Below are 22,978 nucleotides of genomic sequence, written 5' to 3'. Positions count from 1 at the left end.
AAAAAGGCTGAGAAAGGGAAGAAGAGAGTAAGCGTGGTAGGGGGGGGTGGTTTGTGGGGAAAGGGGGGTGGGGATTACCTAACGTGGGAGAATTCAATGTTCATGCCATTAGGCTGCAAGGGTCCAAGATGGAAAACGAGGTGCTGTTCCTCCAGTTTGCGCTTGGAATTCTCCTGGCAGTGGAGGAGGCCGAGGACTGACGTATCAGTGATGGAGTGGGAGGGAGAGTTGAAGTGACTGGCGACGGGGAGATGCAGGTCGCAGTTACGGACGGAGCGCAGGTGTTCTGAGAAACGGTCACCTAGTCTGCGTTTGGTCTCACCAATGTAGACAAGGCCACACTTGGAGCACCGAATGCAGTAGATGATATTAGGGGAGGTGCGGGTGAATCTCTGTCTCACCTGAAAGGACTGTTTAGGTCCTGGATGGCGCTGGTGTAGGGGCAGGTGTTGCACCTATGGCGGGGACAGTGGAAAGTTCCCAGGGTGGGAGTGGAATGGGTCGGGGGGGGGGGGGGTGGTGGCGGTGGGGGGGTGGGGAGGAGGAGTGAACGAAGGAGTTGCTGAGAGAGCGGTCCCTGTGAAACGCAGAAAGTGGTGGGGAGGGGAAGATATGCTCGGTGGTGGTGAGGGTCCATTTGGAGATGGCGGAAGTGGCGGAGAATGATGTGTTGGATACGTAGGCTGGTGGGATGAAATGCGAGGAGAAGGGGGACCCTATCCCTGCTGGGTCTGGGAAGGGTGGGGGTGAGAGCAGAGGTGCGGGAAATGGCAGAGATATAGGTGTGAGCTCTCTCGACCACAGTCGGGGGGGAAGCCCCGGTTAGAAAAGAAGTTGGACATCTTGGACGTCCTGGGGTGGAAAGCCTCATCGGGGAGCACATGCGGCGGAGGCGGAGAAATTGAGAAAAAGGGATCGCGTCCTTGCAAGAGACAGGGTGGGAGGAGCTGTAATCGAGGACAGGGTGGGAGGAGCTGTAATCGAGGACAGGGTGGGAGGACACTCGTGCTCTGTCCGTAACCGTGATCTGCATCTCCCCGTCGCCAGTCACTTCAACTCCCCCTCCCGCACCATCACTGATACGTCAGTCCTCGGCCTCCTCCACTGCCAGGAGAATTCCAAGCACAAACTGGAGGAACAGCACCTCATTTTCCGTCTTGGAACCTTGCAGCCTAACGGCGTGAATATTGAATTCTCCCACTTTAAGTAAACCCCACCCCCCTTCCCCACAAACCCCACCCCCCCCCCCAACCACGCTTCTTCTCTTCTTCCCTTTCCGAGCCTATCCCTCTTTTTTCTACCCTTCTTTTTTCTCCTCACCTTTGACCCATCCCCCGGTGGATCTGCTCTCCCCACCTCCCCCGCACCTGCCCATCGCCATCTCCTACCCGCATCTACCTATCGCCACCCTGTGCCCACCCCGCCTCCCCTCTCTTGTCCACCTATCACTGCTCTGCTTTTCCCTCCTATACATCGGGCTTCCCCTTTTCCTATCTTCAGTCCTGAAGAAGGGTCCTGACCCGAAACGTTGCCCGCCTGCTTTTCTCCACGGATGCTGCCTGGCCTGCTGAGTTCCTCCAGCGTCATCGTGTTTTTCATCTGGATTCCAGCGTCCGCAGTCCCTTGTTTCTCTAATGAGAGGATGGAAGCAGGAATACTGACCAGTATCTATTACACAACTGTGGAGGTTGATAAGGACAGGATATTTAAGACTAAGGAGGCGACTGTAAGACGTGCATTGATACTGCGCCAGGTTGTTCCGTTGTTGGCCAGGACGTATACCCGAAATATCTCAACCATGTTCCATTGAGATGGAGCAAAGCGGTGTTGAGCAGATATGTTGGCAGAGGTGGTGTGGAGGGAGCTCCAGCTTACGGAGGGGATGTTGGGTTGCCGGCGGAGACAGATGAGTCCAGTTGCCTCTCATTGATCATGAGCAGGCACAGAGATGGTGGCCGTAAACTGGATGGCGTAACTTGAAGTGAGGGAGTTTTGTTCCAGGAGACACTCCCACTTCAGGGTAGCACTGGTCCCGCCCAAACAGAACACCAGTCAGGGCAGATGCCAGTAAATCCTCCGTTAGACGGCACTGGCAGACCAGGGTTCCAGGCTGCAGTCCAATACACCAATGACTTGGGAGAGTGAGAGAAGGTACAACCTGGGACGAGGGAGCCCCAGCAATGGGAGTCTCTCTCCATGAGTGCAGGTCTGATGAAGAAGGTCCGGGCAGTGATACACCAGCACCATTGCTGGTGGAGTTTGATGATATTCCAGTTGATGAGGAATGTGAAGCTTGGGCTAAGGAGGAGCGAAGCCGTTAAACACGAGACCTTCCTGGGAGGAGGGGAGCCTGTGGTCTGATGAAGCTGCAGATGTTGCTGAGGAGATTGATTGAAGGTTGGGATCAGGTTAGAGGCTACTAATTCTGCGGCAAGTAACTGACATCTTAACTCCCCGAAGCCTGTCCATCATCTACAAGGCTCAAGTCGGGAGTGTGATGGGACACTCTCCACTTGCCTGGGTGAGTGCAGCTTCAACAACTCAAGAAGCTCGACGCCATACAGGACATAGCAGCCATAGGCACCTAGGCACCCCATCCACAACTATTCATTCCCTCCACTGCCGACACATATTTGCAGCAGTTTGTACCATCTACAGGACGCACTGCAGCAACTCACCAAGACTCCTTGGACAGCACCTTCCAAACCCACCACCTCCACCAGCTAGAAGGACAAGGGTAGTGAAAGCACGGGGAACACCACCCCCTGGAAGTTGCCCTCCAAGCCACACACCGTCCTGACTTGGAAAGAAATCGCCGTTCCTTCACCGTCACTGGGTCAAAATCCTGGAACTCTCTCCCTAACAGCACTGTGGGTCTACCCACACCTCAAGGACTGGAGTGGTTCAAGACGGCAGCTCACCACCGCCTTCTCAAGGGCAACTAGGGATGGGCAATTAAGTGCTGGCTCAGTCTGCGAAGCCCACATCCCTTGAAATAAATATGAGAAAAGACACAGAGCCAGCAGCTGTGTTGGATCTGCAGTGAATGGAATGTGATATCTCCAGTGGTGGGTCTTGCGTGAGAGTGGAAAGAATATACAAAGGATATTCCTCTGGAGATAGAGAGAGACACTGAGTGCATTCTCTGAGAGTCATGAACTCACAGTGCTCTTGGCCTGGGTGTCCATGAGGGCTGACCGTGGATATATTTCATTGTGGGTCAAAGTAAAACATATTGGCTTCATGATGACAGTGAACCTCTGGCAGAAGGAATCGATGACAGAAACACTTGCAGAGGCCACAAGTTGAGAAACAAGCCTGTGAAGCAAAGTAACAAGCCAGTTCCAGGACCAGAGCAGGGTCCGATGTCTCAGAGGGAAAGATATTCTGCGTCCAGGGGCAGTGTAGAACAGTCCATTATGTGTGGCCTGAGTCAAAACCATCATCTGGACAGTGACAGCAATGCCAAAACAATGGAACTACTCACAAACATGGCAAGAGTTCAGAGGAAGATCTCATTAATTGTTTGACCAGTGGGAGAGAGACAGTTCACAAAAGTTTCAGGAGAACAGCCAGGCTACTAAAAGAAGTCCACAAATAAGGTGTTGGGCAAATGAATCAGCATGAGCTGCTGTAGTGAGGCGAGACAATACTGAGGGAAAAAAGATTGGCACGAGCTTTGAAGAAGAGCTCAGTGACGTCAAGAGTCTTGTTTACAGAATTACGGAATGGGCTGAACCAAGCACAGGTTAGGTTGGATATGTTTTGAGAGGACTGCATTGTGAAGTGGAGACAGTTCTGAAGATCCCACACAGGATGTTACAGTGGGTATGGATTTACTCACATCAGCTCAGTACAGTGTAGCAGGGTTTGGTAAAACAGACTGAAAACAGTCGAGGTAGGGTTGAAAGCCTTGGAGATGGTCCAGAAAGGGAGAGTCAGAGGACATGACCTTGTGACTTCAAAAAGTGTAGGAGGAATGAAGAAAGGTCTGGTGTATGCAGGGAGGTAGATTGGAAGGTAGGATGCAAAGCCGTGTGAAAGCTGATGCACAAAGATGGAGAGCTGTTGGAAGTAACAAAGTTGAAACTGATGTGGCTGAATTCATAGTATCTTGTAATGTACCAAATACAATGTACATGCAGTTGGTACGAGTTGTTAGCCCTTGTTACAGTTTATGTGAATGTTTAGGTAGATAATAAGGTGTGTAATGCAATGTATTCATGGATATGAAAATCATTATAATGCAGCACTAATTGTAGAACAGGATGTGAGAACAGATGTGTATGAGGTCCTTGAGGAATAGTGATCCACCAGAGTTATCAGGGCTGGGCTGGAGTGGGGATGTTAAATACAGCTTGCAGTTAAGGGACCAGTGAACAACAATGCCAATTGTATTGGTAAATTTATGTAGATGAATTTACATCTGTATAAGTATGTATAATTTTATCTTTGCAAATAGTCTTATTATGGGTTTATTACATTTTTACAAAGGGATACAATATTGTCCATATGTGTAAGTGTACCTGAAAGAACTGAGTTCACCTTGTAACATGACTTTTGATATATGGTTGAACTAGCTACTAGTTCCAGCCTTCTGTTGATAGCTTGAACCCTATTATTCATCTTTGAAAGCAGCAACACTAAAGAGCCCATAGACATTGTACCCGTGATCTCTGCTGGAGCTACTGGTCCAGATGAACGGGAGCCTGGAGTTCTGCTGGGGCTACTGGTCCACTTTGCATGGGGACTTTCCAAAGGCCCTTTGAATGGGAATCAGAGCTTCCAAAAACAAACAGTACCTTGAGGAGCAGGTTCTTCCAATGAAACAATCATACCTGATAAACATTCTCCCTGATAACATTCTCCCCGGTGACACAAATTTCCTGCTAAGTAATTTTCTTTCCATTTTACAGAGACACGCTGTTACTGTAATATAAATCCTCAGCAGTGACGAAGATGAAAGTGTCTAATTCTCTATTATGTACCTATTTCAGGACATTGTTCCCCATGGGCTTACAGGCTAATCTCTGGCATTCATCCTGATGTTACCTGCAGCCACTATAACTCACTGAGCAACAAAACAATGACCAGGGGTACCAATTACCCTTGGGCTCACTCATCAGATGACCTTGCTGGGTAAGAGTAAATGTTACTGTTGGTGGTACTGCCGATTTTGCATGATCCACCTGTATTTTCTGGTCACATAGTGTTAAAATACTCTTGGTGTACACTGGGAGCTGACAGTGCACAGGATGTCACCCCAGGAACAAGAGCACGAAAGGAATCAGCACTAAAAGGGATTGTTATAGCATTGTATAGAGAAGGGCATTACTCACAGTGCTGCTGTGCCGGGATTCTGGTGCAACCCTTCTCCACCCCCCTCACCCCCACCCTCACCATTGACTGTGCTGCTGAGCTGGAAAGCTGACACATATCTAGCAGTGGATCAGCTGGGGCTCATTGTAGAGGGGCTGGCATTGTGTCGGCCAGGGTGAGCAGTGAGGCCGCTCAGCACTGAGATGTGGGGCTCAGAGCTGCACCCTGTCCGGCAGGGTGAGCGCAGCCACGGCAGGGGATGGGCAATACCTGCTCCATGTGCGGACAGACCGTCCCGATCCGACAGTCTCGCGAGCTCAAAGGCCAGCATCTACTGTTGTGCTTATTACCGTAGAGAAATCTCTGGGCCAGGAAGAACTGGGGAGGCAGTGACTTCCCACACATCCGACAGGGAGTTGCAGCTCTCGCCCCAACGCCTTCACAGCAGCCTCTCCAAACTGAGCCACTGGTCGGGGAATGCCAATGGAGAGCAGGCATTCAAACCAGGCTCCCAATGCGTGAATCACACACCTGAACAGATGTCTGTTGTACAGTACATGGGGCTAACACCTGTGGGTGTTGGGACTGGAAACTGGGTGCCGTATCGAATTAGCACCCTGTGAGACAATGTGAAGCAGGGTACCGGTGTGCACAGGTCCCAGAGGGTGCATCGCTTGAGTATTATCAGTCCTGACTTTTCATAGCTTAGGCTGAAGTGGTTCAATTACTTTACTGAAGTAGATTTTAGCCTCATTATGAAATCAGCAGCCTCCATGCACTTCACATTCCCAGAATGCGACACATACATATTGAACTCTGAGAGGCCAGTTGGGATGAAAAACAGAATCACTGTTGCATGAGGCACTTTTCGCTGCCAAGGAACAACTGCTGAGATTTTATCCCATGTTTAGCCTGGCAAAATCAGATATATTATCACTGACATATGATGTGAAATTCATTGTTTTGCAACAGCAGTACAGTGCAAAGACATAAAATTCTATAAATTACAAAAATAAATAAATAGTGCACAAATAAAAGGAAAACAAAGGGCATTGTTGGGACAATGGATAGGGAGCCGTACTCTGTACCTAACCTATGCTACACCCCGCCTTCCAGAGCTCACCCATCCAATTTATTTATAGCCCTCTTGGTTTAAGTTATCCTTCTTTTCCCCAGCCCAGTGAGTTGTCTATGGAATGCAGATCCTATCTTCGTCTGCTTGCTGAGTTTTGGGATGTGGTACTGCTTTACTCTGGGGGAGGATGGTTTAAACAGTCTGAATAACTCTGAGTGACCAGTGGTCAAGGAGCACAGCCATTTCTCAATTTACAAAAGGGATGTGTTCCCTGAAAACATTTTGTGAAGTGAAATTTCTTAAATCGAAAAAGCTGGGTGAAATGCAATAAGGGATTTTAAGTACAGTGTCCTCCTGTGCATGGAGCTGTTTGTTATAATGAAAAGTAGCTTCATAAATGTACCTCAAAAAGTCAATGCCATATAGTGATTGTAAATTAAGGAATACTCAGTGAGATTCGACAATCTATGGCATTGTAAGCTCTGATGTACAATAAGCCATAAAACATTAACTGGAAACAAGCAGTAAAGGAAATGTCTGTTCCTATGCTCTGCAGTGGATGGTACACCGGAGAGATGGAGATCCATGGCAGTGGTGAATATACATTGGAGCTTAGGAATAATTCGGAAGGAAGCAGAGCAGTTTTGAAGGACTTGTACCAGAATGGCTGGATCGATGGAATGTGAGTAACTCTATTAATTGAAGGAATAACTAGCAAAAGTAAATTGGTATATTGTGTGGGTCTTTGATAATAAAACGGGGTGCCGGATGACAAGTGTGAAGGAACACTTTGGGGCCCTGGGTTGGAGTTCTCTCAGTATTAGGAAGCAACAGGTCAGTGGCCTGTGGGGCTCCAGTTTGTGACCCAGGTGCACTGAGGATAAGGATTTCTCATCTGTGTTGGGGGGAGTGGCTGCAGACTGCATCCCTTGCGAGGTGGGGAGGTGGTGGTGCCACAGATAGTGGTGTGCAGTCCACTGCAGGGTTCTGCTGATATGGGAGAAATGGGAGTCTCAGTGAATGTTCTGATGATCTGGAGGAAGGGATCCATGTGAAGCTTTGGTGGTATGGCAGGAGGGGCATCCAAGTCAGAGACCTGTTGGTGGAGATAGAGTTCAGATCAGAGTCCTGGGAAAGGGCTTGTCAATCCCATTAGTTTATACTTTTCTATACGTACATCCTCAGTAACATTTGTCCTACTGAGAAGGTTCCATTAATCGTGGTTTACTTGCACTTATTGGGACGTCTGCACTTTTCCAAAGTTCATGATGTCACCTGTACTTACAATTTAAGTATGATCACTATTAAGTTTCAATGTATTCAGAAATAAAGACAAATAAAAATGCTGAAAATCCTTAGCAAGTTGGCAGCATCTGTGGAACTAGAAACAGTCACGCTTCGGGTCAATGGGACTCCCGTTTTCTGATGAAAGGACATTGACCTGAAATCTTTAACTGTTACCTTTACCACTTTCTAATCTGCTCCAGCCATCTCAAAGTCTTGGGGGATTTTGGAAGGTGATCACTAGTACATCTGCTTATTTACAGCAAGTTCTTTTAGAATTCTGGAATGCGGGCAGTCAGGCAAAAGGATTTGTTAGCTTTTATTCCTATTGATTTCTTCAGTACTTTTCCTTTACTAATAACTACGTTCCTCACTTTCATTTGATCCGTCAGTCGCCTCTATTTCTGGTATGTTTTCCACCGTGAAGGCAGATACAAAATATTTGTTTACCGTCTAAACCATGTCTCACACCTCCTGTCTTTGTCTCTTAGGAATTTATTAACTTTCATTCCTCGTTTCCTCTTTTGTAATCTTAGATAGACTTACAATCTTGTTTCCAAAGATTTCTTGTTAATTTAGATAAGATAAGATATCTATTTATTAGTCACATGTACATCGAAACACACATTGAAAGGCGTCTTTTTGCATTACTGAGAGTTTTCTGGGGGCAGCCCGCAAGCGTCACCACACTTCCAGGGCCAACATAGCATGCCCACAACTTCCTAACCTGTACGTCTTTGGAATGTGGGAGGAAACTGGTGCACCCGGAGGAAATCCACACAGTTATGGGGAGAACGTACAAACTCCTTACAGACAGCAGCGGGAATTGAACCCAGGTCACTGGAGCTGTAATAGTGTTACGCTAACCGCTATATTCTCATTTTCTATTTTCTTTCTTTCACTGTTTTTATAATTCATTGTTGATTTTTAAACTCTCCTGATCCTCAGCTTTATTATATTTTAAAAATTTTAAGTATTTTTAACTCCTTTAACTGCCCAGAAAGGGAATACTTTTCTATAAGTGGAGTATTTTTCCTGCTTCTATATGTAATGTATACACATAGTGAATTATGAAATATGCCTTTAAGTGTTTGCTAATGTTTGTCTATTGCTCTATTATTTAGACCAGCGTCCCGGTCTTAGCCAAACCACCATTCACACCTATGTAACTGCATCTTATTAAGTTTAAGATTCTAGTTCTGAACCTGTTAAGTTCTAACATAATATGATCATTCTTCCTGAGCACATTCTTTGGTACGAGATTATTAATTAGCTAGTAATCCCTAGTACAACTGAGATTATTAATTATTAGCAAGAAGTAATTGACAATAATTACTCGTTAAACCCACCATCTAAAATAACACTCTTCCTTGGTTACTTTAGATGTGTTCTGTGAAGTTATCCTCCAAACTATGTTGGCCTGCTTTGAGTTATCTGCCCTACATGATAATTAAGGTCCCCCACAATTATTGTCGAATGAGCTTCTCCTATTTCTTGATTAATGCTCTGGCCCAACAGTACCACATCCACCTGTGTTTCTTACCAATTATCTTTTAGTCTGAACTGGTATCACTTCTTAATCTTATCAGCCAAGTCCATTTCTCACTTCTATTCTTATGTCTCATTTTATTATCAATTTTTTATCAATTATTATCAATTATCAATCAGCCCCATCCACTGACATTCTCCCTGTTTTGTCTGTCCTTTCGAAATGTCAACCACCCAGGCTTCGCCTCTGAGTTGTATACAGTCTTTACTTGGAGATACAGTCCTTCATCTTCTCTTGCTCTGGAACTTCACGTAAGAGTATTGTGAGAGTTCCTTTTCCCCGGGGTAGAAGACAATTTGCTGCCACAGCAGTCTGTGGGTTCTGATATTTATCTTATATTTATCTTATATTTAGTTTCCATTCTTGGTCACTAGGCAACCATATCTCTGTAATTCTCATTTGATCAATTCATTAATGCAAAATATTTAGTTGTGTATGCTTTCATGTTATCTTTTTAACATTTCTCCTGATTTGACATTCATTAATGCACTTTTACTGTTAGGCTCTCTCTTTATAGTCATCCAAGGGATGTGGGCTTCGCAGGCTGAGCCAGAATTTAATTGTCCACCTAGCTGCCCTTGAGAAGGTGGTGAGCCACCTTCTTTAACCATTGCAGTCCTTGAGGTGTGGGTGTACACACAGTGCCATTAGGGAGAGAGTTCCAGGATTTTGACCCAGTGACGGTGAAGGAACGGCGATTTCTTTCCAAGTCAGGATGGTGTGTGGCTCGGAGGGCAACTCCCAGGGGGTGGTGTTCCCCGTGCTTTCACTGCCTTTGTCCTTCTAGCCGGTGGAGGTGGTGGGTTTGGAAGGTGCTGTCTAAGGAGTCTTGGTGAGTTGCTGCAGTGCATCCTGTAGCTGGTACCAACTGCTGATAGACCTACTTACCCGATGTTTATCACGACCCAAATTGTTATTTTGCTTTCCGACCTTGATTTTTTTTTAATTGATAATTTCACGACATGTTCCTCCAAGTTCACTCCTAACTTTTCTCAATTAAAGCCCTGTCTATATCCAAAATTATAAGGTTTGCCTGGGCATTGGTCCCAGCCAGGTTTAAGGAGATTGATCCCAAAGGAACAACTCGTTCCAGCCCAGTACTGCAGTCAGTGCCCTATGAATCAATGCCTACACCACCCTTTGAGCCATGCATTCAAATCCATCTGTTCAACCTCTTATCAGTTTGAGTCTCCCCATTCTCTAAGCCCTATAGTACATCTGCCAAAACAAAATGACCTTTTAAAAACAGCTCAGTGCTTGGACAATATTATACAGCACTGAGCATATCATGTAGGGAAGGGGATAGCTTCAGTATAGGGTGGCTTGGTGATGCTTTGTGCTGTCGTCTCACAAAGGATCTGGCATTGACCTGTGCAGAGTTTGCAGCTCCCATCGGGCAGGAGGTACAGAAGCCTGAAGTCCCACACCACCAGGTTCAAGAACAGCTTGGGAATAAAGGGGGCCTTTTCTGGTTGGTAGCTGGTGACTAGTGCTGTTCTGCAGGGGTCAGTGTGGGGTCTGCTACTTTTCACATTATATGTTAATGATCTGGATGACGGAATTGATGGTTTTGTGGCCAAGTTTGTGGATGATACAAAGATAGGTGGAGGGGCAGGAAGTGCTGAGGAAGCAGGGAGTCTGCAGAAGGACTTGGACAGGTTGTGAGAATGAGCAAAGAAGTGGTAGATGGAATACAGTGTGGGGAAGCGGACAATCATGCATTTTGGTAGACGGAATAGAGCGTAGACTGTTTTCTAAACAGGGAGAAAATTCAGAAATCTGAGATGCAAAGGGACTTGGGAGTCCTAGTGCAGGATTCCCTAAAGGTTAATTTGCAGGTTGAGTCGGTAGTAAGGAAGGCAAATGCAATGTTAGCATTCATTTCGAGAGAACCAGCATATAAAAGCAAGGATATGATGCTGAGGCTTTATAAGGTGTTCTCAGACTATATTTGGAGTATTGTGAGCAGTTTTGGGCCCCATATCTAAGGAAGGATGTGTTGGCGTTGGAGAGGGTCCAGAGGAGGCTCACGAAAATTATCCCACGGATGAAAGGGTTAACGTATGAGGACCGTTTAATGGTTTTGGTCGTGTTCTCGCTGGAGTTTAGAAGGATAAGGGGGGATCTCATTGAAACCTTCCGAATATTGAAAGGCCTGGATAGAGTGGACGGGGAGAGGATGTTTCCAGTAGTGGGAGAGTCTAGGACCAGAGGGCACAGCCTCAGAATAGAAGGACGTCCCTTTAGAACAGAGATGAGAAGGAATTTCTTTAGCCAGAGGGTGGTGAATCTGTGAAATTCATTGCCACAGACGGCTGTGGAGCCCAAGTCATTGAGTATATTTAAATCGGAGGTTGATAGGTTCTTGATTAGTAAGGGCGTCAAAGGTTACGGGGAGAAGGCAGGAGAATGGGGTCGAGAGGGAAAAATAAATCAGCCATGATGGAATGGTGGAGCAGACTTGATAGGCTGAATGGCCTAATTCTGCTCCTGTGTCTTATGGTCTAACTGCTACTTCCCTTCAACCATTCGGTTCTTGAACCAACCGGCAAAACCCTAATCACTGCAGCTTAGCAACACCACGATCACTTTGCACTAAAATGGACTTTGGTTTTTTTTGTCCTAATTGTGTCCTTCCTTGTAAAAAAGCTTTGTATAATTTATGTTTAATTTATGTTTATCTTGTGAACGCTGCTTGTCTGATGCCATGTGCCTGTGATGCTGCTGCAAGTAAGTTTTTCATCGCACCTGTGCACACACGGACTTGTGCGGATGACAGTAAACTCGACTTTGAGTTTGACTTTGACTCTCCAGTGTTTCAGCTTCTTGCTCCATCCCAAAGGCGTGCTGGCAGGTTAATTGGCTTTTGGCTAATTACCCCTTGGTGTAGGTTAATGGCGAAAGGAATCAAGGGAAGTCGATGGGCCCATGAGAGAATAAATTACAGGGCTTCAAGGGAATAAGGAGAGGGGGAATGGGACTGATGGAATCCTTCCCCTGGGAGCTGGCGTGGACCTAGTGGGATGAATGGTCTCTTTCTGTGTTCGATAAGTATAGAGTACGTTCCCAGTCTCACAATGTCACATCTCCCTTAGTTACAGTGAAGCTTCAGTCAGCTGCTCTGTGGTGGCGGTTATAGTCCCCACAAGCATCCTACCACCTCTCTCCCTCCAACCCTATCCTCCTCTGTATGTATATCCAGTTTTCCCATAGATGGATCTATCCCGTGGTAATGATTTCCACAAACTTGTACTCTGTGGAGAGTTTCTGCCGAAATCCCAACTGGATATAATGTGACTGTCTTATGCTCTGCTTCCTTCCCCATCACAGGACACAGGCCTTGTCTGTTGAGTTCACCCAGTATAGCCGGGACGTGGATTTATACGCAGTGGTGAAGTTAGTTGTGGAATTCCAGCCTGCGAACCCAGCAGCACCAACCATAGATATCAAACCTTTCTCTCTGCTGCGTTCAAGCCGGGGCTTGGACCTATTGCTCATGTCTATGGTAAGTGTCGCCCTGTAGTACTTAGCAAACTACTTGCACAAACTGTACATTTTCAGCCTACAGCAAGTTAAGACCAGTATCGGGCTTATGGACTTATAAGCTCAGGCTTGTATCAGTATCATGGAAGTAAAGCTGGTTCTGCCCCCATCTTTCTCGTTTATGCATTCGATGTCAGAAGCAGCTTCTTGTGTCAAAGGTAGCTCCACGGCAGCACTCTTTCCTCTGGGTCAAGAGATTGTGTGTTCAAGTCCCACTCCGCGGTCCTGAGCCAGTAATCTGCTGCGATACTGAGGAAGGACAACAGTACTGAAGGTGGTGTCTTGGATGAGACCATTAAAGTGACGTCTCATTTGCTCTCTTGGATGGATGGAAAAATCCTTTGGCACTGTTGAATGATCAGTGGAGCTCTACCCAGTGCCCTGGAGTCAGTCCCGCAGCTCATGATTTCACGGGTCCTACAATCCCTTCCCGGCCAGTAGAAATTGGAACTTCTGAGTGCACCCTACAACCTCTGCTGCTCACTCAGAGAAAACCTAGAGCACATCCGCGCAGGGATCAGCAATGAGACGTCGGTTAACGGGTCTGCACTGTGATGTCAGTGCCTCGCTCACAGCATCTGCCGGCCTCAGTTTTCACTGGTTACATCTACTCCCCCCACCTCTTGCAGCGTTCTGCTGCTACAAATCACGTACTTGCAGAGATCGAAGCCCCTTGATCAGCCCGGCCCCCACAATAACGTGAGGTCACCCGGGGACTGAAATTCACCAGAGCAGACAGATGGGAAGGGGGTGTCTCGACACACAGGGGATCGCCGTGTCCCCTTCCCCCACGTTCCCACTCCCCTCCTTGGCAGTCTGCAACATCGTTGTTCTGTGGCTCCCAGGGGAAACGGATCTTTAGGCTCTGACCTACTTCCAAGGGATCAGCACGGCAATGATGGTCTGACGGGAACCACAAAGGGCCGTTTTTAGCACATAAACCTGTACAAACGGCCGTATTGCTGCTTTTAATGGAATTTCACAATTTCTTAGGGGAGATCCAAGTGGGTGTAAGCGTGATATGACTTATGCACCAAAAAGAGAGAGAAACCCAATTGCTTGTGTTAATCCCCAGTTGTCTTGTAATTCCTGACCATTAGACCCAAGCTTTGGTTGTTTCATGTTCCCAGAGAAACCTCTGAGCCCTCTTTACTCTTCATTTACCAACAGGCATATAGAACGTGCTGCTGCTTCCTAATGCTGATCTGCATTCACGTCTCCTCGAGGGCCCAGGGAGAGATGGTGTGGTCTGGTAATCATGCTGGGGTTCTGAAAGAAAGATTACAGTGTTCTGAATATGAAGCAGGGAGCTGTGCTGGCAACCTTGCTTGGAGCATTCACCCACGCTAAAATTACAGGTCCTAATAAAGCAATTCCAAACTTGTTCATGTATGGGTCAGGTCTCCCCGTCATAGGTTACACTGAGCTCAGATCTATGCTACAGTTGAGTCTCCCCGGACACAGATCTGAGCTCAGCTCTGATGTAGGTTGAATTCCTGTTGACACAAGCACCAGCTGAGGATGTTGTACCTTTTGCATTGACTCTTGTCTTCTTTGTGCAGGTCTTACTGCTCCTCTTCAGCCTTGTTTTCTTGTGTGCGGAAGCTGCTGCCATGCGTAGAGTGGGTCTGCCTTACTTCAGAGAGGGCCAGAAGTACCTCCAGCTCCTGGTCATCCTCCTCTCCACCCTCATTCCCACCTTCCACTTCAGCGGCCTCCGACTGGCCGACGTGCAGCTCGACCGTCACAAGAGGAACCGCTGGGCGTTTGTCAGCTTCTACCATGTCGCCCTGCTGTCTGAGGTGGTCACCGACCTCGCCGCCTTGCTGCTCACCATTCTCACCGTGAAGGTAGGTGAGCAAGTTGCGCGGGGACTGAGGGAATCTGTCAGTATCTCGGAGCAAGAGCAGAACCTCCTGGATCTCAAGGGACGAGAAAAATACTGCACAAGAAGAGGCCATTCAGCCACTGGGTCTGTGCTAGCTTCTTCGAAGGCGTTATCCAATCGATCTATCTCCTCTGCTCATTTTCTAAAGTCATAGAGTTATACAGCAGGGAAGCAAGCCATTCAGCCCATCGAGTCTATGCCGCGTTTACACAAATCCTACATTAGTATGTACGGTATGGTGTAGTGATTGATGTGGAGACAAGAGTCCAAATGCAACAGAGCTGCAGAATTAGTTAAGCCTGGAAATAAATCTAGGCTTGATGGTGGTAGCTATGAAGCTATCGTAAAACTGCACAATCCACTAATGTTCTTCAGGGAATGAAATCTGCTGTCCTCTCTTGGTCTAGCCTGCATGTGACTCCTCAAATGCCCCCTCACTTCAGGGGCAAATGGAGATGGACAATAAGTGCTGGCGTTCTCAGCGGTGTCCACATCTCGTGAATGAATGAAGTGGGCCACGGAGGGACGGAGATCACCCATTAGGTTCAACACTTCACGCCAAGCTGGTCAACACAGTCTAGTGACAAGAACATTTCCCCGAGGAAACATGCAGAGAAAGTACATACATAAGGAACAGAGACCAAACAAGAACATCGTGAACAGTTCTGGCCACCGCACTACAAGAAGGATGTGGCAGCAGTGGGGAAAGTGCAGAAGAGATTCACCAGGATGTTGCCTGGGGTGTAGTAGTAAGGAGGGATCATTGGATAGAACATAGAACACCACAGCACAGTACAGGCCCTTCAGCCCACAATGTTGTGCCGAAATCTTATCCTGCTCTAATATCTAACCCTTCCCTCCCAAATGTTAAACCTTCCCTCCCATTTCTCTGTCATTCATGTGTCTATCTAAGAGTTTCTTAAATGTCCCTAATGCATCTGCCCCCACACCCTCTGCCGGCAGTGTGTTCCACACACCCACCACTCTCTGTGTCTAGACTGGGTTTATTCTCAGTGGAATGTAGGAGGCTGAGGGGCATAGGTAGGATGGATATTCAACACCAGGGCAGAGGAGTCTACTAGAGGTCACAGGTTTAAGGTGAGAGGGGAGAAATTTAAAGGTGAACCATAGAACCATAGAACCATAGAACCATACAGCACAAAATAGGCCTTTCGGCCCACCATGTTGTGCCGTCCATCAGACCACCCTCACACTACCTAACCCCTTCCTCCCGCATATCCCTCTATCTCACGTTCCTCCATGTGCCTATCCAACAAGCCCTTGAACCTGTTCAATGTATCTGCCTCCACCACCACCCCAGGCAGTGCATTCCATGCACCAACTGCTCTTTGGGTGAAAAACCTCCCTCTGACATCTCCCCTGAACCTCCCACCCATAACCTTAAAGCCATGACCTCTCGTCTTGAGCATTGGTGCCCTGGGAAGGAGGCGCTGACTGTCTACTCTATCTATTCCTCTCAATATTTTATATACCTCTATCATGTCTCCTCTCATCCTCCTCCTTTCCAGTGAATAAAGCCCTAGCACCTTAAGCCTCTCCTCATATTCAATACTCTCCAATCCAGGCAGCATCCTGGTAAATCTCCTCTGCACCCTCTCCAATGCCTCCACATCCTTCCTATAATGAGGCGACCAGAACTGAACACAGTACTCCAAGTGTGGCCTAACTAGAGCTTTGTAAAGCTGCATCATCACCTCGCGGCTCTTAAACTCAATCCCGCGATTTATGAAAGCCAACATCCCATTGGCCTTCTTAACTGCTCTTTCCACCTGTGAGGCAACTTTCAATGAACTGTGAATATGAACCCCCAGATCCCTCTGCTCCTTCACACTGCTAAGTACCTTGCCATTTACCCAGTACTCTGCCCTGGAGTTTGTCCTTCCAAAGTGTACCACCTCACACTTCTCCGGATTGAACTCCATCTGCTACTTGTCAGCCCAGCTCTGCATCCTATCAATATCCCTCTGTAAGCTCCGACAGCCCTCCACACTATCCACAACACCGCCTATCTTAGTGTCGTCCGCAAACTTACTAACCCAGCCCTCCACCCCCTCATCTAAATATCACAAAAAGTAGAGGTCCCAGAACCGATCCCTGCGGGACACCACTAGTCACTGCCTTCCAATCCGAGGGCACTCCTTCCACCACAACCCTCTGCTTTCTACATGCAAGCCGATTTCTAATCCACACAGCCAAGCTTCCTTGGATCCCTCGGCCTCTGACCTTCTGAAGAAGCCTACCATGAGGAACCTTATCAAATGCCTTACTAAAATCCATGTAAACCACATCCACCGCACTGCCCTCATCAATCTTCCTGGTCACCTCCTCAAAGAACTCTATCAGGTTAGTGAGGCAAGATCTTCCCTTCACAAAGCCATGCTGGCTGTCCCTAATCAGTCCATGATTCTCAAGGTGTTCATCAATCCTATCCCTTAGAATCCTTTCTAACAGCTTACCCACACAGACGTGAGACTCACCGGTCTATAATTCCCTGGCCTATCCCTATTACCTTTTTTGAACAAGGGGACCACATTCGCATCCCTCCAATCCTCCGGCACCACCCTCGTAGACAACGAGGACTCAAGGATCCTTACCAGTGGTTCAGCAATCTCCTCCCTAGCCTCTCGAAGCAGCCTGGGGAAAATCCCGTCAGGCCCCGGAGATTTATCTGTCTTAATATTATTTAACAACTTCAACACATCCTCTCTCTTGATATCAACAACCTCGAGAACATTACCCCTACCAGCACTCCCTTCCGCATCATCAAGACCCCTCTCCCTGGTGAATACCGAAGAGAAGTACTCATTGAGAACTTCTCCCACTTCCGCCGCCTCCAGGCAAATTCTCCCACCTTTGTCCTTAATCGGACCTACCTTCACCCTAGCCATCCTCCTACCCTTCACGTACTTGAAAAAGGCCTTGGGATTTTCCTTAACCCTACTAGCCAAAGCCTTTTCATGTCCCCTTCTAGCTCTCCTCAGCCCTTTCTTAATTTCCTTCCTCGCTACCCTATATTCCTCACGGGCCCTGTCTGAACCTTGCTACTTATACCTCACGTATGTTACCTTCTTCTCCCTAACAAGTCGTTCCACCTCTCTCGTCACCCACGGTTCCTTCACCACGCCATTCCTTCTCTGCCTCACCGGGACATATTTATTCCTAACATCCTGCATAAGATCCCTGAATATCGACCACATCCCCATGGTACATTTTCCTTCAAAAAGGACATCCCAATTTACACTCCCAAGTTCTCTCCTTATAGCCTCGTAGTTAGCCCTTCCCCAATTGAAAAACCTCTTGTCCTCTCTGCACCTGTCCCTGTCCGTGACAATTTTAAAGGTTATGGAGCAATGGTCACTGTCCCCCAAATGCTCACCCACCAATAGATCCTTCACCTGTCCTGGTTCATTTCCTAAAACTAGATCTAACATGGCATTCCCTCTAGTCGGCCTGTCAACATACTGCGTCAGGAATCCGTCCTGGACACACTTAACAAATTCTGTCCCATCCAAACCTTTGGCACTAAGCAGGTTCCAGTCTATATTTGGGAAGTTGAAGTCTTCCATTATAACAACCTTTTTATTTCTGCTTCTCTCCAAACACTGCCTGCCAATCTGCTCCTCTATATCTCTACTGCTACCGGGGGGCCTATAGAATACTCCTAGTAGAGTAACTGCTCCTTTCTTGTTCCTTAATTCCACCCATACGGACTCTAGAGATGATCCTTCTACAACATCCATCTTTTCCGCAGCCGTAACAGTGTCCCTGACCAGTATCGCCACCCCTCCTCCTATTCTCCCCCCTTCCCTATCCCTCTTAAAACACCAAAAACCAGGAATATTCAATATCCACTTCTCTCCTGACGTCAGCCACTTCTCAGTAATAGCCACGATATCATAGTCCCCCATACTTATCCAAGCCCTCAGTTCATCTCCCTTATTCCTGACACTTCTTGCATTTAAGTAAGTCCATCTACCTTACTACTTTTACAGCCTGTATTCTGCTTCTCCTTCCCCAAAGCCTCTCTACCTGTTTGATCTAACTTTTCCCCATTCCCTTCTTCCTCTGACCTACTCCTCCGGTTCCCTTCCCCCTCACAAACTAGTTTAAACCCTCCCAAACCACCCTAGCAAATCTCGCCGCAAGGATATTGGCCCCCTTCTGGTTCGGGTGTAACCCGTCCTCTCTGTACAGGTCCCACCTTCCCGAGAAGAGATCCCAATGATCCAGAAATCTAAAACCTTCCCTCCTGTACCAACTTCTCAGCCACGCATTTATCTGCCACCTCCTCCTATTCCTACCTTCACTATCACGTGGCACTGGCAGCAATCCCGAGATTGCTACCCTTGAGGTCCTGTTCCTCAATTTTCTGCCTAGCTCCCTGAACTCACTCTTCAGGACCTCATCCCCCTTCCTACCTATGTCATTGGTGCCAATATGGACCACAACTTCTGGCTGCTCTCCCTCCCACTCAAGAATTCTGTGGACCCGATCAGTGACATCCCGGACCCTGGCACCTGGGAGGCAACATACCATCTGGGATTCATGCTCACTGCCACAGAACCTCCTGTCTGTTTCCCTGACTATCGAGTCCCCTATCACTACCGCATGTCTCTTTCCCACCCTTCTCTTCTGAGCAGCAGTACCAGTCCCAGTGCCAGAGACCTGGTAACTGCAGCTAGGCCCCTGCAGGTCATCCCCCTCAACAGCTTCCAAGGCAGAAAACTTGTTACTGAGGGGAACAGCCTCCGGGGTTCTCTGTCCTGTCTGCCTGCCTGACTTCTTCTTCCTCTTCCCTCCCCTGACAGTCACCATTCTATCTGCCTCCCGAACCTCAGATGTACCTACCCTAAGGGGGGGTGACTGTCACCTGATGCACCGTGTCTACATAACTCTCTCCATCCCTTATGCTGCGCAGTGTTTGTAGCTGCGACTCCAGCTCATCAACTCTGAGCCGAAGTTCGTCCAGCCTCAAGCACTTACTGCAGATGTGGCCATCTTGGACCGCAGCAAGGTCCACAAGTTCCCACATCAAACAGCTGCAGCACACCACCATGTCCTCCATCTGACTACCTTTTTTTCCCTAGTTAGTCCCACCTACAAATCTATAATGACCAAAAGGTAAACCTTGCCTTTACCTACTTACCAGCTACTTACCCTCCTTGCCCCTTCACGCCAAAGCCCCTTGAGCCAAAGCCCAGAACACTCTGCTGCCACACACTCCGCTGCCCGCTCCGACGCTGCCCGCTCTATGGGCTGTTTGCTTTTTAAGCTGCCCGCGCCGCGCCTGCGCAGTCCAGCCCCCACTCGACTACTTAAAAAACTTATTAAAAAATCTAAACCTTACACTAAAAACCTGAGGGGTAAGTTTTTCACACAGAGGGTGGTGAATATTTGGAACCAGCTTCTAGAGGAGGTAGTGGAAGCAGATACAATGACAATGTTTAAAAGGTGTTTGGACGAGTATGTGGATAGGAAACGCATAGAGGGATACAGGCCTAATGCAGGCAAATGGGATTAACGTAGGTAGGCATCACGGCCAGAAGGCTTTCAAGATTTGAGGCGGACCATTCAGCCTTGAGTGTTGACTCTGATACAGCAGTAACACTCTCACCCGAGTCTGATGATTGTGGGTTCAAGTCCCACAAAGCTCTGGCTGGTACTCGGTGGCGCTGCAGACGTAACGTCTCCAATGTTTGTAAAACATTCTTCATCCTTCCCCAACGAGAAGCGGGGAGTTCTCGCCTTTCCCTTAGCAATATTTATCCATCAGTCCACTTCACCACCACGTGTGACTGCCATTTGTGGCATCTTTGCTGCAGTAAATCCTAGGATGGGGATTACTCTTCAAACTGTTTATTATTTGCAAAATATAATTTGGAATACCCTGGAAGATGAATGCAAGATGTGGAATTGGCTCCTTGTGCTTCCTCCACTGTTCTATAAGATTGTGGCTGATATTGTACCTCAGCACCACGTTCCTCTGCTGAATTCAGTTTCCCTGATTCCATAATAAATCTAAAAATCTATTGCACTCAGTCTGGAGTATACTCTGTGACTTAGCCTCCACATACCGCTTGGGTATAGAATTCCAAAGATTCACCTGTGAAGAAACATCTTCTCATCTCACTCCTGAATGGCCGTCCTCTTATTTTGAGACCCCTGGTCTTACACACCAAGGCCAGGGAAAGCTTCAGCCTTACCTCTACTTGTCAAGCCCTGTAAGAATGTATTAAATATTTTCTTCCTTTCTTTAGATCATAGGACAACTTCGTTTTTTCCGAAGGTGGTGTGTGTTCGGGAAGACATTCCGGTATACGTTCCAAGAGCTGACAGCAGCCACCTTAACCTTCTTCCTGCTTGACCTGGTCTATGCACAGTGTGGCTACATGGTGGGTATTGGGATCTTGTACTGTACCACAGGAAAGGGAACTGCAGTACAACCAGGCAGAGTGCTGGGTGCTCTTTGGATCAAGTGAACGATTTGGATTTCCTCCAGAGGGGTTTTATCTGAGTGAAATGTTGGACTGTGGAGTCCACGCTGCGGAAGCCAGTGAGAGAAGGAAATCCATCATCCTTGCTTGGTCTGGCCTGTATGGGATTCCAGACCCATCAACATGGTTGGCTCTTAGCTGCCTCCTCAGTTTAGGGCTAAATTGGAATGGGAAATAAATGTTGGCCTTGACAGTGACTTCTACAACCTATGAATGAATGAGAAAATTATCATGCTGAAAACTAGTGAGGTGAACGGCACGAGTGAGGCAAAGGATCAGGGCTCCCAGTGCACAACACCAGAGTTGGAGAATCAGGACACACAGTACAAGAGGCCATTGAGTGAAAAGTGAGAGGCCACAGTGCAGAAGCAGAGATGGAAGGTCAGGATACAAGTGAGGTGAAGGGTGAGAGCCACAGTTGTGGTCCCAACTGAGAAGGGACCACAGTTTGGGTCACCAGTGCTTGAAATTGGATTGTATTTATTTTTGGTGCACTAAAATGTGCACATTTAATGCAAATGGCCAATTAGACCCCCTGCAAAATATTTGTGCAAATGACCAAAATCTGTTTTGAAACGGGTTTGGGTGTTTTGCGTCCGGAAACAAGTGTTAAATGGGACCTGCGAGGTTGCCGACTGGACCTCACCCGCTCTCGTACATCTCCTAACACTGCTGCTCGGCACTCCGAGAAGAGCATCAGCCCTTAAGGGCATACTCCCCAGAGCAACTACAGACTCTTCAGCAGCAGGGGAGAGGGCGGGGGCTCCCATGGTTACTCAAAGAAATGTGCAAGTCCTGGTTAGCAAGACCAAGAGGTGGGACAGTTGGTGTTAAGGTAGCAGATAACACCCATTAGGCCCACCACAAGAGCCTGCCTGCAGTCAACTCCAAGAGTGAGAATCCCCACACAATGGGAAATTGCAGAAAGAAATACTGCAATCTCACACACAGGTCTGGATTCTTTAAGTGAGGTGCTTCTCCTCGGGAAATACAGTGCTGTTGTAACAAGCTACTGAAGTAATTGGAGCTGGGATTCATTCATTCATGAGTAATATTAAGTGAAGGTGGATATGGGGTGAGGTAATTCTATTCATTATCCGGTCCCTTCTGGTTAATTATTGGTGTGTTACGCTGGTGTTAACTGTGAAGTTCATTTGGTTTGCACTGGGGTTTAATAAAACACAAAATACTGGGGATACTCAGCTGGTCAGGCAGCAGTTGTGGAGAAAGAAACACAGTTAACGTTTCGAGTCAGTGATCGCTCCTCTTAACTGGGATGGTGCCAGTATGAGGAAATGCAAAAATGAAGAAGGAAATTGGGACAAAGATTAAAGGGGGATTTGATAAGGGTAATTAAACAATGAAAATTAGAGACAGAATAGAAAGAAACTTTTCTGTGATTGAAGAGCCAGGAAGATAGATAAATTCAAGATTCAAGAATTCTTTATTTGTCATTGTACTGTTGCAACAACAACACGAGATTACAATGGCACTCCCTTGCCTAATAAAAACCAAAACAGTAAGTTGATAAGAGCAATTATAACTATAAAGTAAAACAAACATACTGACATAAATATAAAGTATAAAAAAAATATAAAAAGGCAATGTGCAAATGAACCGTGATAATAATAATAATGATAATCAGCAGCATATCAATATATTTAATAACACCATGATGAGTCCAGCCGGTAAAGGGGGGAAGACGTAACATGTATAGGAGGTGTCAGTCCATGTTCAACAATTTAACAGCTTTGGCAAAAAAGCTGTGTTTCAGTCTTGTAGTATGTGCATGTATTGTCCTGTAT

General features: G+C 47.1%; 1 protein-coding gene across 1 annotated transcript in view; it reads left to right on the top strand.

Moving 5' to 3' along the window:
- Positions 1–22,978, top strand: part of pkd1b (polycystic kidney disease 1b) — a 130,198-nt gene that overhangs the window by 102,358 nt on the left and 4,862 nt on the right. The window contains exons 34-37 of the mRNA XM_052033354.1: positions 4,998–5,139; positions 12,558–12,732; positions 14,333–14,620; positions 20,937–21,071. Coding sequence (XP_051889314.1) covers positions 4,998–5,139; positions 12,558–12,732; positions 14,333–14,620; positions 20,937–21,071 — 740 coding nt within the window. The remainder of the gene's footprint in view (positions 1–4,997; positions 5,140–12,557; positions 12,733–14,332; positions 14,621–20,936; positions 21,072–22,978) is intronic.

Source organism: Pristis pectinata, chromosome 18, assembly GCF_009764475.1.
Source record: "Pristis pectinata isolate sPriPec2 chromosome 18, sPriPec2.1.pri, whole genome shotgun sequence".
Classification (NCBI taxonomy): Eukaryota; Metazoa; Chordata; class Chondrichthyes; order Rhinopristiformes; family Pristidae; genus Pristis; species Pristis pectinata.
The sequence above is the reverse complement of the archived record's forward strand: the minus strand, read 5'-3'. Positions and strand labels throughout refer to the sequence as shown.